At 43.2% G+C, this 14,581-nt stretch overlaps 1 protein-coding gene across 1 annotated transcript; it reads left to right on the top strand.

Moving 5' to 3' along the window:
• Window positions 1–4,990: 4,990 nt before the first annotated feature.
• On the top strand, window positions 4,991–10,128 carry cavin2b (caveolae associated protein 2b). The gene is made up of 6 exons (XM_086263582.1): window positions 4,991–5,344; window positions 6,042–6,182; window positions 6,282–6,383; window positions 7,312–7,578; window positions 7,648–7,800; window positions 8,017–10,128. The coding sequence occupies exons 1-6, from the start codon at window positions 5,111–5,113 to the stop codon at window positions 8,383–8,385; spliced, it is 1,266 nt and encodes a 421-aa protein (XP_086119708.1). The 5' UTR covers window positions 4,991–5,110; the 3' UTR covers window positions 8,386–10,128.
• Window positions 10,129–14,581: the final 4,453 nt, after the last annotated feature.

Below are 14,581 nucleotides of genomic sequence, written 5' to 3'. Positions count from 1 at the left end.
TTGTAGTCTCAGAATAATGGCGCAATGGTCACTTAAGGGACTGTTAGAGATGACTGTTTCCTTGACATATTGTAAAATTGAGTTGGATACCAACCAATAATCAATACGTGACCTGCTTTGACCATTAGGTTTGTGCCAGGTGAATTGTTTTACATCTTCGTTTAACACTCTCCATACATCTATTAATTTAGTATCATTAGCGAATTTTTCAAATATTGGGTTTTTATGCTCTCTTGAAAACTTTGAAGGCCATCTATCCAACCATTCATCAGGAGTCACATTGAAATCACCTCCAACTACTATATAATCAGTAGGGAATTTGGTATAAAGTTCCTTTATAACTGTAGAAATTTGATGCAGCAGGTTCTTATTCTCTTGATCATTGTTGTATCCATAAACATTAACCAAAATAATCAGAGTATTATCAATATTTAACACACAGGCAACCCAATGTCCATTTTTGTCTGCCATGTTGCACAAAAACCTACCACGACATCTGTTGAAACAAATAGCAACCCCAGCCGACCTGTTTGTACCATGACTAAAAAAATTTTTATCTCCCCATTGTTGTGACCAAAATTTCACATCAGATTCCTCAGAATGAGTTTCCTGGAGAAAAAAACAATTTGCCTGTTGCCCCTTGCAGAACAGAAAAACAGCTTTGCGCTTAATTGAGTCTTTAAGTCCCCTTGTGTTAAAGGAAAAAAAAAAGAAATATTCGTTTTTAATTGGAACACGGAACACATGAACAGCTTTAAAGAGGAAGTTTAGGAGATGGAGTAGGAAAATCTTGAGGTAAAAGTCCCATCATCCGAAATGTTCCACTGTATATTCCTTTCGTAGTCAGATGTCAGCCCGTACCTGGAGTCTCTACCCTGATACGTTTGCCTTCTATGAAACCAAAAGGGCCCCTGAAGCCTGCAGCCTTGCCTTCCTTCCGTGCCTGGTCGATTTTTGGCCACAACGCTTGTCTGGATCTCCAGTCCTCTGGGGTCAGGTCTTCAGCAAAGCGGATGCCTTCTTCTTTGCACACGGGAGAAGCCTTTGTTCGCCTCCAGATGTCATCTCTCACGGCACGTCTCATAAACAGAATAATGATTTGTCGATGCTTATTCTCCACCGCTCTTCCCACTCTGTGGACAACATCAACTGCTTCTTCCATCTTCATCTTTAGGTCCGGAGCAATCCTTCCTAGAAGTTCCACCACTTCTTCTCTGATATTTTCATTTGTTTTCTCCTTTTTCCCTTTGATACGAAGACACCATCTTCTTTTGTATCTTTCCTGGCTCAATACACGATCCTTAATATCGTCATTATCTTTTTTGATTGATTCCATCTCTTTTTCCAGGTGTTTTATTTTCTTTTTGCATTCTTGCAGCTCCTCTGAATTAAATTGCACCGATTTAGCGATGGAAGCCAGCATGGCGCTATGTTGTTGAATTTGTTTGCTAACTTCGTCCATGCGGTCATCAACACGTTTTCCAAGACTCTCAATAGCTTTCAGTATAGTGTCAGTGGATGTGTTGGAGTCATTATCACTAGCCGTACCTTTTGCTTTTTTCTCCATATGTGGTTTCTCAGGAGTATTATCAGGGGTTGTTAACAGTCTGTCCCTCTTGTTGCTGCTGGAATTAGCAGTTTCCATCGGAGCTGGGTAGTCATGCTCGCTGTTTCTCTGGGTTGTAAAAGGGAGGTTTTTCACTGCCGGAGGTTTCGTGTTGTTGGTTTTCTTCATGTTCGGGCTGAAACGTCGTCAATATAGCTCAAAGGAGTGGATTTTATAACTTCAAGATTAAAACATCGGGACTTTAGTGAGGAGTTCAGATGGATGCGACTGCTCAGTCCGCCATCTTGCCCGCCCCCCAGCTGAGCCTGCAGTAGTGATGGGATTTTCCGGCTCTTTTTAGAGAACCGGCTCTTTCGGCTCGGCTCACTAAAAACAGCCGGCTCTTTCGGCTCCAAACCGACTCTTCAGGTTGTTTTGTTGCTGTAATTAATTTATTATTAACAACAATATACAATTATGCACAAAAGGAATTACTAATGTAAAAAGAAACTTGATTATATTAATATATGCTTATGAATAAATATATACGTGGCCCCTAGTGACAAAACACGTACAAACTCCAAAGCATGTACAAACTCCAAAACACATTTCTAGCGTTAACTGAACTTCCAAAACAGAGCTACCTAGATCACTTAAATTACACAATTGAAAGCATATGTGTATTGTTTGTGTATTTATACACAAGCACTCATATATATTCAAATAATTAAAAAAAAAAGTTCATTTACCTGTTAATACCACACACCAAATCCAGTCGCTGGTACTTCCTGGCTTGTGTAGCCACTAGGTAACAAAACACTGCCCCTAGCATCCTGGAGCACTTCTGTTGTGTTTTGTACGTTTTGGAGTTTGTACGTGCTTCGGAGTTTTTACATGTTTTGGAGTTCGTACGTATTTTGGAGTTTGTACGTGCTTTGTCTCTAGGGGCCACCGTAAATATACTTTCATTAATTCACATAAAATGTAATAAATAAATCATATAATACAAAAATCAACTATTCACATTTCAACTTTTAACTATTTAAATTTTCAGCTTTTTCCTTTTCAACTAATTTAAAGTAAAACAACACAAAACACTGCAAACCACAACACAATTAAATATAAATTAAAATATGAAAACAAAAAGAAGATGCATATTCTCTGTCATATGGACCTGCATGAATACACTTTCTGAATCCTTTATCATCTGCAACTGAAAATAGTTGTGGATGATTACTATACCTTTCTAATGTGACGTTGTTGTCACTGGCTCTCTTTCTCTCTCTCTCCCTCCCGCTCTGTTCCTGTGCTACTGAGTGTAACTACTGCCCCTCCCCCCTCTGCCCAGCGCAAAGCACAAGGCTCACGTGTGGAGTGAAGCGGGAAAAAGTGCGAGAGAGGGTGAGAGAAAGACAAAAAACTCCACGGCTCCCAATAAGGAGCTGGCTCGCGTTGTTCACTTCAAAGAGACGACTGTAAGAGCTGTTTCGTTCGCGACCGATACATCACTAGCCTGCAGGTCAGAGGAAGCTGTGGTCTCTCCTTCCTCTTTCACCCTCCTCTTCCTCACTGATGGACTACAAACACTGACTTTAATAAAAGCTGACACTCCTCCCTGTGTTACCATGGTGACACAGTGAATGTGTTTTAATGAGCTGACGTCAGATATTCAGATGTTTCCTCTCTCTAACACACTCAGCGTCTTCCTGTTTCCTGTCTTTGTGAGCTGAACTCCAAGTTCTTCCTCTGTGGTTCTCCAGCTCTGACCAGGCTTCAGGTCACCTGTGATGACGGCAATGGGCAGATCAAACTGACCACAACACACATAATCATCATCATCATCATCATCAAGTGATTACAGCACCAGTACCAACAGGGGGTTTCAGGTTGGTTTGTGTGAATATTAAAGACAGTCTGAGTGAATCTCCGTACGTGTGAACATCGTTACTGTAGCTCAGTTATGTCTTCGATTAGAGACAAACTGGTTTTTAGTGAAATTAAAACTGAGTTTAGAACAGAAATAATCAATTAGACCAGCTACAGAACCACAATGACATAGAAAGAACATCACGACGTCACATATGTGACTGAGCACTGAGACGTAGAACAAAATGCCCAGAAGAGATTAATTTATTTATTCCATCGTTCACATTTTACTAATGTCTCAGCTGCACATATCAAACCAAAGGTGCAGGCATATGGCCCTGCACTGCAAATCGTCACCTGTGGGCCACAAACAGTTTGGGTCTGAGAATCAGCGCCGTGTGTGACCTGTAACCAGGGTTTGTAAAGGGAAGTGGCTCAAACAAACAAAGGAAACAACAAAGAGGTGAGTCCGCCCTTCGTCCTTCACGGCTGGACGGACTCACCAAGACAAAATGATGTTTGAATCAAAAGAACAAAAAAGGACAACAGAGGGAAGATTATCAGTGAAAACCTTACACCATAAAAACATTTCATTAAACTGTTTAAATTAATCATCGTCACAGGAGAGCGCTGACCTCAAGCACCCACAACCTTTCCACAGTTCCTCCTCCAGGTGGCGCTGGTTACACATACAAACAACGTTACATTCATTATATTCACTTGGACGCCTCCATCATGTTTAGTTCGGATATCTGTTTTTCTTTAGGAAACATTTTTCCTCCATATTACCTGAGCAGTCACATGACAGCAGGTGAGAACTCTGCACATCCTGGACAGGAAGTAAAGACCATCTGTGGACTGGGGAGGGCTCTGAGGGTACACCTGTGATGATCTTAGACTGCTGTGACCACAGCACATGGCAGACGGTTACTTCCTGTTAAAAGAGAGTTCTTCCTGTCCACCATTGCCAGGTGCTGTCTGACTGTCAGGGTTTCCTCTCTGATACTGCAGGGGCTTTCCTCACAGTATCATTGAATTGACTGTTGTTGTGAGTTTGCAGAGTATAAATAAAGCTGAATTAAACTTTATGAAAACGACGTTAGAGCGACAAACAGAACCTGTCTGACGTGAGCGGTGGGCGAGAGAGCTTCACACAGACGGAGAGAGAGGGAGTGTTTCCTTCCAGATGACTTCACCTTAAAAACATGAGTGAGAGACACGACTCCCTCCCTCCCTTTCTCTCTGTCTCCAAACACAAACAGCCCTTCTTGCCCTGTTGTCACGGCAACAGCCCTCTCCGCTGTGGGCGTGGCAGACCCCAAGGCTGCAGAGTTAACCCTTCAGCTCCACGAACGTGTTGCTCAGGTCAGTTTGTGAATGATTGAATGCTTTCTGACAGGAGAAGACACCTGACAACACCTGACAAGAAGTGACACACTAACGTGAACCTTCCACATTAAAAGCCCGTCTCTGTGTGAAGGTTTCCTGAGTCTGTGTCAGGCTGTGGCAGTGAAGCAGTTAAAGGTGTGGACGCTTCCACTGTTGGAAAGTTAGACGGAAAGTTTTCCTCAGAGACAGCCAATCAGAGCCCAGGACACACACACACACTGAGAGCAAGCATTCAGGAAGCAGCTCCGCACTTTTCCTGCAGCAGGGACATTTCGGACATTTTGGAGTTTCTGCTTTGACGCTGCCATCATGGTAACCACGGAAACCCACCAGTGCCAGGACCTGCTGGTCCCCTCTCAGGACCAGGACCAGGTAGACCCCGAGAACCAGCAGGAGGACCCGGCCTCGCCCTCTTCTCTCATGGCGGGACTGGACCCGGAGAAGATGAGTCAGGGTCCCGTCAACGCCATCACAGTCCTCACGCTGCTGGATAAGCTGGTCAACATGCTGGATGCCGTGCAGGAGAACCAGCACAAGATGGAGGTGAGGTTGCAGGGCCACACCTGGGGGCTCCAGCTCTGACACAGGGTCCTGAAGCTCTCACCAAACTCCAGACAAAAAACTGCAGATTTAAGTCAGTGTTCAACATTAGTCCAGTTTATCCTGGAATAGAAACAGGAAGGCTTGCTGGTGTTTCCAGGATCAAAGACAGCTATGTTCAGTCATAGTCCAGACCAAACTCCAGTCAAAAACTCCAAATTTCCTTTTAAAACCCTTATTCTCCTTTCTCTGTGACCGCTCGCTTTCTGGCTCTCACACCAACGTGAGGCAGCTGCCACATGTTGAGCTCTGGTGTAATTGTGGATTCCTGTCATGTTTGTCACTGACAGACGTTTACTACAGACTGCAGATTAGGTCGCAGGCTCGCACTACAGCCTGGGTTTGTTTTTCCGGATCAGTAACAATGCTTGGGACATGTTTCCTGATTTTCAGTCACTTTATTTATCCCTACAGGGGGATTCAGAGTGCAGAGAGCGGCATATACAGGGAAACAGAAAAGAACAAGGATGAAATAAAAAAGTTCAAATCAGTGCTAAGCAGCCGGTAATATACAGCAAATAAAGCACACCATGTGTATGGTGCATAATGTCCAGAATTCAAATGTCTAATCTCTGGGATCCTCTCAGATTTTGTTACCGATGAACTATTGAACCAAGGTTATTGGCTGGTTGTGTCTCAGGTGCACCAGGTGGAGATGGAGGGCGTCGTCAAGGGAATCCAGGCTGACATGACCAAACTGTCCAAAAGTCAAAGTTTCACGTCGAACACAGTCAGCAAACTGCTGGACAAAAGCCGCAAGCTGTCCGTCACTATGAAAGAGGTCAGTGAACCCAGCACAGGTATGCGGGACACGTGTCAGTACGCAGCACTGATTTACAGCACACCTGTCCCTAACCCTCTCACTTGTGCATTGATGCAGATTCGTGATAAGATGGAGCGTCAGGGCATGCAGGTGAAGAAGCTGGAGGCCAACCACGCCCACTTGATCAACAGGAACAACTTCAAAGTCCTCATCTTCCAGGTTAGTGATACCCCTGTACAGGTGGGTCAAAGGTCAGAGGTCAGGCACTCCATCAGCTGCTCTGAGCCTCTTCGGGAATATCCAGGATTTCCTGTTTTCTGCTGTGCTTTTTTGCATGAATGCAGGTGAGTTCAACCTGCTACAAAGATCCTCCCACCCCAACGTCATTTGTGAGTCACACCTGGACCAGAAGCTCTGAGGCATGCTGGGAGTTGTAGTTATGAACAAAGGAGGTCTGTTAGGGTCCAGCTGGCTCTCAGCCGGTCGCCTTATTTGGCCACCAGCTGCTACGGGAACTGAACTGGAAAAATGGACAGTGATCATGTGATCTGGTTATCATAGTGACAGTCAGCAGAGTCATGAGGTCAGTTTTTATTTCCATAGCTTGTCCTCGGGGCTGATATCAGCTGACGCGGTGTGCAGTAAAGCTGTAGTACTGCAGTATCAGTGTGTACCTATGAGGTGTGAGGAGGACTCAGCTGTAGTCAATACTACAGTTAGTACTACAGTCAGTATACTTAAAGTCAGCACTGTCTTCTCTCACTGACAGTAAACACTCCCATCCTCCCTAAATACCCAGCATTCCTCATGAGTTTTAACATGTGTGTGTGAGTCAGAGTGTGTTACTGTGTGTGGTTCTTCTGTAAGCCCTCCCCTGTTGTGTTTATGTGGACAGCACTGCGCACACTCATTACTGGGGTTCTTCAGGTTCTTGTTGGTTCTGGTTCTGGTCTCTGTGGTTCCACTAGAGGTGAAACAAAAAAAAAGAGTTCTCCTCACTGGGCACAGTTGCTTTTTTCCTGGTTTATCAAAACCTCGAAGTTCTCCTTTTGTTCCACCAAGATCCCCCTGGAGTCAGAGGAGAGGTCTCTGGTTCCTCCACAGATCACCGGACAGCCTCCTCATGCTCTCCTGTGTTCCACTTTAGGAGGAGAACGAGATCCCCTCCAGTGTTTTTGTGAAGGATCCTCCTCCATACCCTCGGGATGAGATTTTGGAGGAAGGTGAGGAAGTGGAGCCGGGCAGCTTGGATGGCAACCGTTCCCAGGAGGGCGGGCTCCAGACTATCGACCTATCATCTGATGAGGACGTTGGGCTGGAGGCAGAGGTAGAAGACGAGGAGGCATGGCCTCAAGATTTGGAGAACATGGAGAAGTCCAGAGCTGAGAAACTGAAACGATCCAGCCTGAAGAAGGTGAGAAATAAAGACAGTGAGACAGGTGAGAGTAGTCACACAGACAGGTAATCATGTCCTTGTCTACAGGTGGACAGTCTAAAGAAGGCGTTCTCCAGGCAGAACATCGAGAAGAAGATGACAAGGATCGGAACGAAGATCGTTTCTGCCGAACAAAGAGAGAAGATCAAGCAAAAGACTGCCAGCCTGAAGGTTTCACCTTTGAGCTTCCACATGAGGAAGGTACAGAGTTATTCCTCTTACTATTTTCCAGAGACGCCACCAATGTACCCATTAGGTCCCAGTATGTTCCCCTCACAACGTTACCCTAAAGTTACCCTAAAGTTACCCAGTCCACATGGAATGTTCCACCAAAGTCTTCTGAACAATGTCCGAGTGTTCCACTGAGGTTCCCCTTGGGTTTCTCTGGATTTCAAATCTTTGATTTTGTGTTTACAGCCTCGCAGCAACTCTGAATCTCAGCTTCCAGAGGCCTCTGCTCCAACTGGGGAGACACTTACTACTGAGGCTAACATCCAGCTCTCCCCACTGGGCAGCACTGAGCAGGAGGTCTCCTTCACAGAAGTTCATGCCCAGCTGGCCCCAACCGAGCAGCAGCAGGAGGAGGAAGTGAAAGAGGAGGAGAAGGAAGAGGAGAAACAAGAGGAGAAGGAAGAGGAGACAGAGGTGGTGAAAGAGCAGCAGACGTCAGTTGTGGTGGAGGCTGATGTGTCGGTGGTTTCGGAGGGAGTTGGAGAGGAGTATGCTCTATCCTCCACCCTCCCTAAGGAGGAGAAAGGAGAGGAGGAGAAGGTGGATGAATCCTAAACACTCCTCTGGTAATGGAGTTTCATTAGTGACAAAACAAACCTGAGCTACGATCAATCAGAAAGTCCTCATCTTCTTAAATTAACATTTCAGTGTGCCTGGGTTCTTTTTAGGCTTTCCTTCCACAGAGGTTCTTCCTAGGTTCTCCTTCAATTCCCCAGTTAATTCCTTAAAGATTCCCAAAGGTCATTGTAAGAACCCCAGGCATCCTTCCAAAGTTCACTCAATAAACGGCTTGCTGAAGTTCCTCTACGAGCCCTCCGGGGCATCTCCATGTTCCTGGTCTTTATGCCAAGCTAGTCTTAGTAGCTGTTTGCTGTAGTTTCATATTTACAGACCCAAAAATGTTGAAATGTTCCTTTAAAGTTCGGAGCTCAGGTTTGTTTTATATATATTTCTGAGTATTGATAAACCCCCACAAACAGTCCAGTCCAGTGTTACATGTGATCCTGTAAACCACGTATATGTTACACTCCTTAGTGTTTTAGGTTGAAGTATGCATGACGTCAAGAACTTTAGTTCCTCCACTGATCTGAAACCTAAAGCTAGAACCTGGAGATATGGGGTTTCTACAGGAATGGGATGATTTTTATGTTCCTTCTTTTATTGCTGATATGCGTTCTTTTTAAGCAGCTGACTGATGTAACTGTGATGATCGGCCTGATCCGAAACATAAAACATTCACCCAGTTGAACCCAGTGATGTTCTAAACCCTCACCTGTCAATCATCCAGATCTCAGGGAACACAAGGTTAACATGGTGCTAAACAGACCCCTAGAAGGTTTACAAAATGTTCTACAAGCATTCACCTAATTTGATCCTTCAGGTTATTAGAACATTATACCAGTGTTCCACTAAGGTTCCCAGGAGATCCCTAGATATTGTTAACCTGGTAGTACCCTAATGACCCCTTGAGGATCCCCAAAGCATTCTGTCAAGGTTCTACTGACATTCCCAGCATGATCTCCAGGGTTTCTGTAGTATTCTGGTAACAATCCCAATTCTAACCACGTGTTGTCTAAAATGTTCCTCTGGTGTTTATGTTGAGTTTTTATTTGGTTAAACTGGTTGGTTTTGATTCTCTTAGACTCTTTTTGTCCCAAAAGATTCAGTCTGGTTCTCCAGAAAATTCTCATCTTTGACTGCTCTGATGTTCCACTAAGTTTTTTTAAAGGTTTCCAAAGATCAACTGTTGGTTACACTGAAGCTTTTCTACAAGATTTTTACATTTGGAACTTGCTTCACTTGAAGTTAAACATTCCCCAGTGTCTTCTTAAGCTCTCCCAAAGATATTCCAAATATTTCCTGAAAGGTTGCCCTGACATGACTCTACATTCCACTGATATGTTCTCCTAATGTTCCCCTGTTGTTTTCTTTACATTCTGCTGAGGTTCTCCTGATGTTCCTGCCTGTTCCAGTTGCTGTGTTGATTTACTAAACATGAATTTTTATCTAATGTTTTCTTATTCGATCAATATCTTTTGTCCTCTCTGAGGGACTCAGCTTTTCAATAACCTGCCATTTCCTGCTTATTAACCATACAGAAGTATTTGTGACCAGGGTGTTAACCTCCTCAGCAGACCTAATCAGACTTATTGATCAGTTTGTTGCTTTCAGGTGTAGCATTTCTGTTTTGCTTGTTTTTATTTTACCACAAACTTTGTGCTGCCAAAGAACTGATTTCCTTTTTCAATTAATTATCTAATCCTCCATATAATCAATAAAACCTGTGAAACCACACAACTGCCTCTGCTTCTGATTTAATGACTGATTAATGATCGGATGAACATAGACACAGATTTCAGTTTATGAAGCTTTAGTTATTATAAAGAAAATCAATTGACTATTAATTAATTGATTTCCGCCAGCACAGACACAAACAGAGAGAAGTACCTGCTCACAGGTAAAAGTCCTCCATGGATGTCATATCTTTTAGACCCCATTCCCACAAAACTGCTCAAAGAAGTCCTGCCATTAATTAATTCTTCGATCTTAAATATGATCAACCTATCTCTAATAATCGGCTATCACAGGCCTTCAAGCTGGCTGTAGTTAAACCTTTACTCAAAAAGCATCTCTAGACCCAGCAGTCTTAGCTAATTATAGGCCAATCTCCAACCTTCCTTTATATCAAACATCCTTGATAGAGTAGTTGTCAAACAGCTAACAGATCATCTGCAGAGGCTTATTTGAAGAGTTTCAGTCAGGTTTCAGAGCTCATCACAGCACAGAAACAGCTTTAGTGAAGGTCACAAATGATCTTCTTATGGCCTCTGACAGTGGACTCATCTCTGTGCTTGTCCTGCTAGACCTCAGTGCAGCGTTCGATACTGTTGACCATAATATCCTATTAGAGCGATTAGAACATGCTGTAGGTATTACAGGTACTGCACTGCAGTGGTTTGTATCATATCTATCTAACAGACTCCAATTTGTGCATGTAAATGGAGAGTCCTCTTCACCCACTGAGGTTAATTATAAAGTTCCACAGGGTTCAGTGCTAGGACCAATTCTGTTTACATTATACATGCTTCCCTTAGGCAGTATCATTAGAAGACATAGCATACATTTTCACTGCTACGCAGATGGCACCCAGCTCTATCTGTCCATGAAGCCAGATAACACACACCAATGAGTTAAACTGCAGGAATGTCTTAAAGACATAAAGACCTGGATGGCCGCTAACTTTCTGCTTCTTAATTCAGATCAAACTGAGGTTATTGTAGTCGGCCCTGAAAAGCTTAGAAATATGGTATCTTAGCAGATTCTTACTCTGGATGGCGTTACCTTGGCCTCCAGTAACGCTGTGAGGAACCTTGGAGTCATTTTTGACCAGGACATGTCCTTCAACGCACATATTAAACAAATATGTAAGACTGCATTCTTCCATTTGTGCAACATCTCTAAAATTAGAAATATCCTGTCTCAGAGTGAAGCTGAAAAACTAGTTCATGCATTTATTACTTCCAGGCTGGACGACTGTAATTCATTATTATCAGGAAGTCCTAAAAACTCGCTGAAAAGCCTTCAGCTAATCCAAAATGCTGCAGCAAGAGTCCTGACAGGGATTAGAAAGAGAGAGCATATTTCTCCTGTTTTGGCTTCCCTTCATTGGCTTCCTGTTAAATCCAGAATTGAATTCAAAATCCTGCTCCTCACATACAAGGTCTTAAATAATCAGGCCCCATCTTATCTTAATGACCTTGTAATACCATATCACCCTATTAGAGCACTTCGCTCTCGCTCTGCAGGCCTACTTGTTGTTCCTAGAGTATTTAAAAGTAGAATGGGAGGCAGAGCCTTCAGTTTTCAGGCCCCTCTTCTGTGGAACCAGCTTCCAGTTTGGATTCAGGAGACAGACACTATCTCTACTTTCAAGATTAGGCTTCAAACTTTCCTTTTTGCTAAAGCATATAGTTAGGGCTGGACCAGGTGACCCTGAATCCTCCCTTAGTTATGCTGCAATAGACGTAGGCTGCCGGGGGATTCCCATGATGCATTGAGTTTTTCCTTTCCAGTCACCTTTCTCACTCACTATGTATTAACAGACCTCTCTGCATTGAATCATATCTGTTATTAACCTCTGTCTCTCTTCCACAGCATGTCTTTTATCCTGTCTTCCTTCTCTCACCCCAACCAATCACAGCAGATGGCCCCGCCCCTCCCTGAGCCTGGTTCTGCTGGAGGTTTATTCCTGTTAAAAGGGAGTTTTCCCTTCCCACTGTTGCCAAAGTGCTTGCTCATAGGGGGTCATATGATTGTTGGGTTTTTCTCTGTATTTATTATTGTGCGATCTACTGTACAATATTTAGCGCCTTGAGGCGACTTTTGTTGTGATTTGGCGCTGTAGAAATAAAATTGAATTGAATTTAATTGATTTGAATACCATTACATTATATTTACTGTGCTCATGCAAAAAAAAATAATGGCGGATCAAAATGAATGTTGGTGCCAATCTTTGGCCCATCTAAAGTTCTAATTATAATAGCACCCAAATATTACTTCAAATGTATTTTATGGAAAGTTTTATGGAAGTTTTTTGTTTTTTTCGGCTAAAAAAAACAGTGCGCTCATGTAAAGAAACTGGGATTTAAAGGGTTAAAACACTGAAAATATAATTAATACTTGATATGAATATTTTAGGCAGAACTAGTTTTAAAAGACTGACTCATTTAAGGTGGAAAATATATTAAATATTAATATATAACATTTTTTAGCACTTTTTGGGGCGTGGCCATTTTTTGGCCTTAGGATCAAAGATGTGTTTTAAAGCAGCGGTCCCCAACCCCCAGACCGGTACCGGTCCGTGAGTCGTTTGGTACCGGGCCGCGAGAGTTAAGGCTCAGGTGTGAAATGTATGGTTTTCACGGTTTTTATCGGTTTTTCTGTCACGGTTCTGGGTCCGTTGGACCCAGTATTTTGAGTTTATTGTGTTTTGATTTAAGTTTGCATCAGGGATTGTGTTCTTGTTCTCTTGTCGTGTTATGGTAATGTTTATGTCTATTATTAGAGTTCCATGTTTCTGTTTATCTGGGTTTAAGATGTGGGTTTAGTTTCATATGTCATTTCAAGTCTGTCTCTGTCTAGTCTGTGTCTTAGTAAAGTGTGTTTTGTTTCCTGTTTTATTGTGAAGGTCTGCGTCTCATGTGAGTGTGTTCAGTTTTACCTTTGTCTCGTCTTGTTGATTATTCCCAGCTGTGTCCACCACCTGTGTGTAATTCCCCTGTGGTTCTCTGTGTATTTAAGTCATGTCTTCCGTCATTGTTGTTGCTGGTCCGTCTGTGTATTCCACCCTGCCTCATCTGCGTTTCTACCATGTCTCACCCGTGTGTTCTCCCTGCTGTCCGCCGTTAGTCTCTTCTGGTCGTTCTCGTTAAGGTTTGGGCTCTGTAGTTTAGTTGATTCCAGTATAGTTTAGTTCTAGCTCCATTTGCCGTTTGTATTTACTTTCATGTTCAATAAACCACCTTTACACCTTCACGACTGCCTGCATTTGGATCCTCCTTCATTTCCTCCACACGGCTCACCTCACTCACCGTGACAGTTTCAGCGTTATTTTGTTATCGTTTTTATCCTTAACTCGGTTTTTCCGGGTTTTTTCACGTGTGTTATGAAGAAATCTTCTTTTTTTCGGTACCGGTACTAGTTTTATTTTGATGTATTTATCCGTGACACCTTAAAGGCCGGTCCGTGACAATATTGTCGGGCATAAACCGGTCCGTGGCGCAAAAAAGGTTGGGGACCGCTGTCTTAGGGTTTCAAGAGGCAGTCAGACTGGATGCTGCTGGGCTGACCAGCAAGATTATTGGCTGTTTAGAAAAACATGGGCTGGACTACAGACAGAACCTTGTTGGCCAAGGGTATGATGGAGCATCTGTGATGAGTTGGTCACATTCTGGTGTACAAGCTAGGATAAAGGAGGTGGCAAAGTATGCTTTCTACATTCACTGTAGTGCCCACTGCTTAAACCTTGTCATAGTAGATGCAGTCCAAAGTGTGCCTGATGCAGGAAATTTCTTTTCTTTGCTCGAACGATTATACACATTCATATCTGGATCTTACGTCCATCAGAAATGGCTGACAGTGCAGCAGGAAATGTTTCATGGGGTACCAAGAGAACTGCAGTGCCTTAGTGAGACACGTTGGTCTTCTAGACATATAGCATGTCGCAATATCGTGAACAGGTTGCCTGCAATTTTGCGTGTACTAGAAGAGATCTCATCAGAGAACAATGCACAGAGAGCTGTAGAAGCAAAGGGCATTCTGGTTCAAATGGATCTGAATTTTGTTGGTTGCCTTGCACTCTTCAGAAAAGTATTGAGTGATTCTATTATGGTTTATTACCGAACTGAATCCTTTTTTGATGACCTGTGGACTGATATTGTAGAAACGTGAAAAAAGTGGCATTTCAACCCAACACATCCCAAAACGATCAATACAGAAAGCAAGAAAACTTCATGATTCTCTCGTTAATTCTACCCTTGGACAGCATGCAGACCCAGACAGCAAACAAATGTTCAGAATCCAAGTATTCTACCCAGTTATAGATTGTATGATGGGAGAAATGGAAAGACGCTTTTCTAGGCTGAACTGTAATATTATGAAAGGTGTTCAGGCATTAAATCCATCAAGTGGCACATTTTTGAGAGAGGAGGATGTACTACTTCTTGCCCGTGCTTATGACTCCAATACTGAC

The sequence above is a fragment of the Aulonocara sp. 'chitande type north' Nkhata Bay genome, linkage group LG15, assembly GCF_057382095.1.
Source record: "Aulonocara sp. 'chitande type north' Nkhata Bay isolate Kocher_YH1m ecotype deep benthic linkage group LG15, A_spYH_male_GT1.1, whole genome shotgun sequence".
NCBI lineage: Eukaryota > Metazoa > Chordata > Actinopteri > Cichliformes > Cichlidae > Aulonocara > Aulonocara sp. 'chitande type north' Nkhata Bay.
Note: the sequence above shows the minus strand (reverse complement) of the source record. Positions and strands in the feature narration are given on the sequence as shown.

What these genes read in the sequence shown, in the direction of transcription:
- cavin2b (XM_086263582.1), top strand. Translation starts at nt 5,111, where the DNA reads ATGGTAACCACGGAAACCCACCAGTGCCAGGACCTGCTGGTCCCCTCT. An exon ending in AACGATCCAGCCTGAAGAAG is followed by an intron (nt 7,579 to 7,647) that starts GTGAGAAATAAA and finishes CCTTGTCTACAG; the next exon opens with GTGGACAGTCTAAAGAAGGC. An exon ending in TGAGCTTCCACATGAGGAAG is followed by an intron (nt 7,801 to 8,016) that starts GTACAGAGTTAT and finishes TTGTGTTTACAG; the next exon opens with CCTCGCAGCAACTCTGAATC.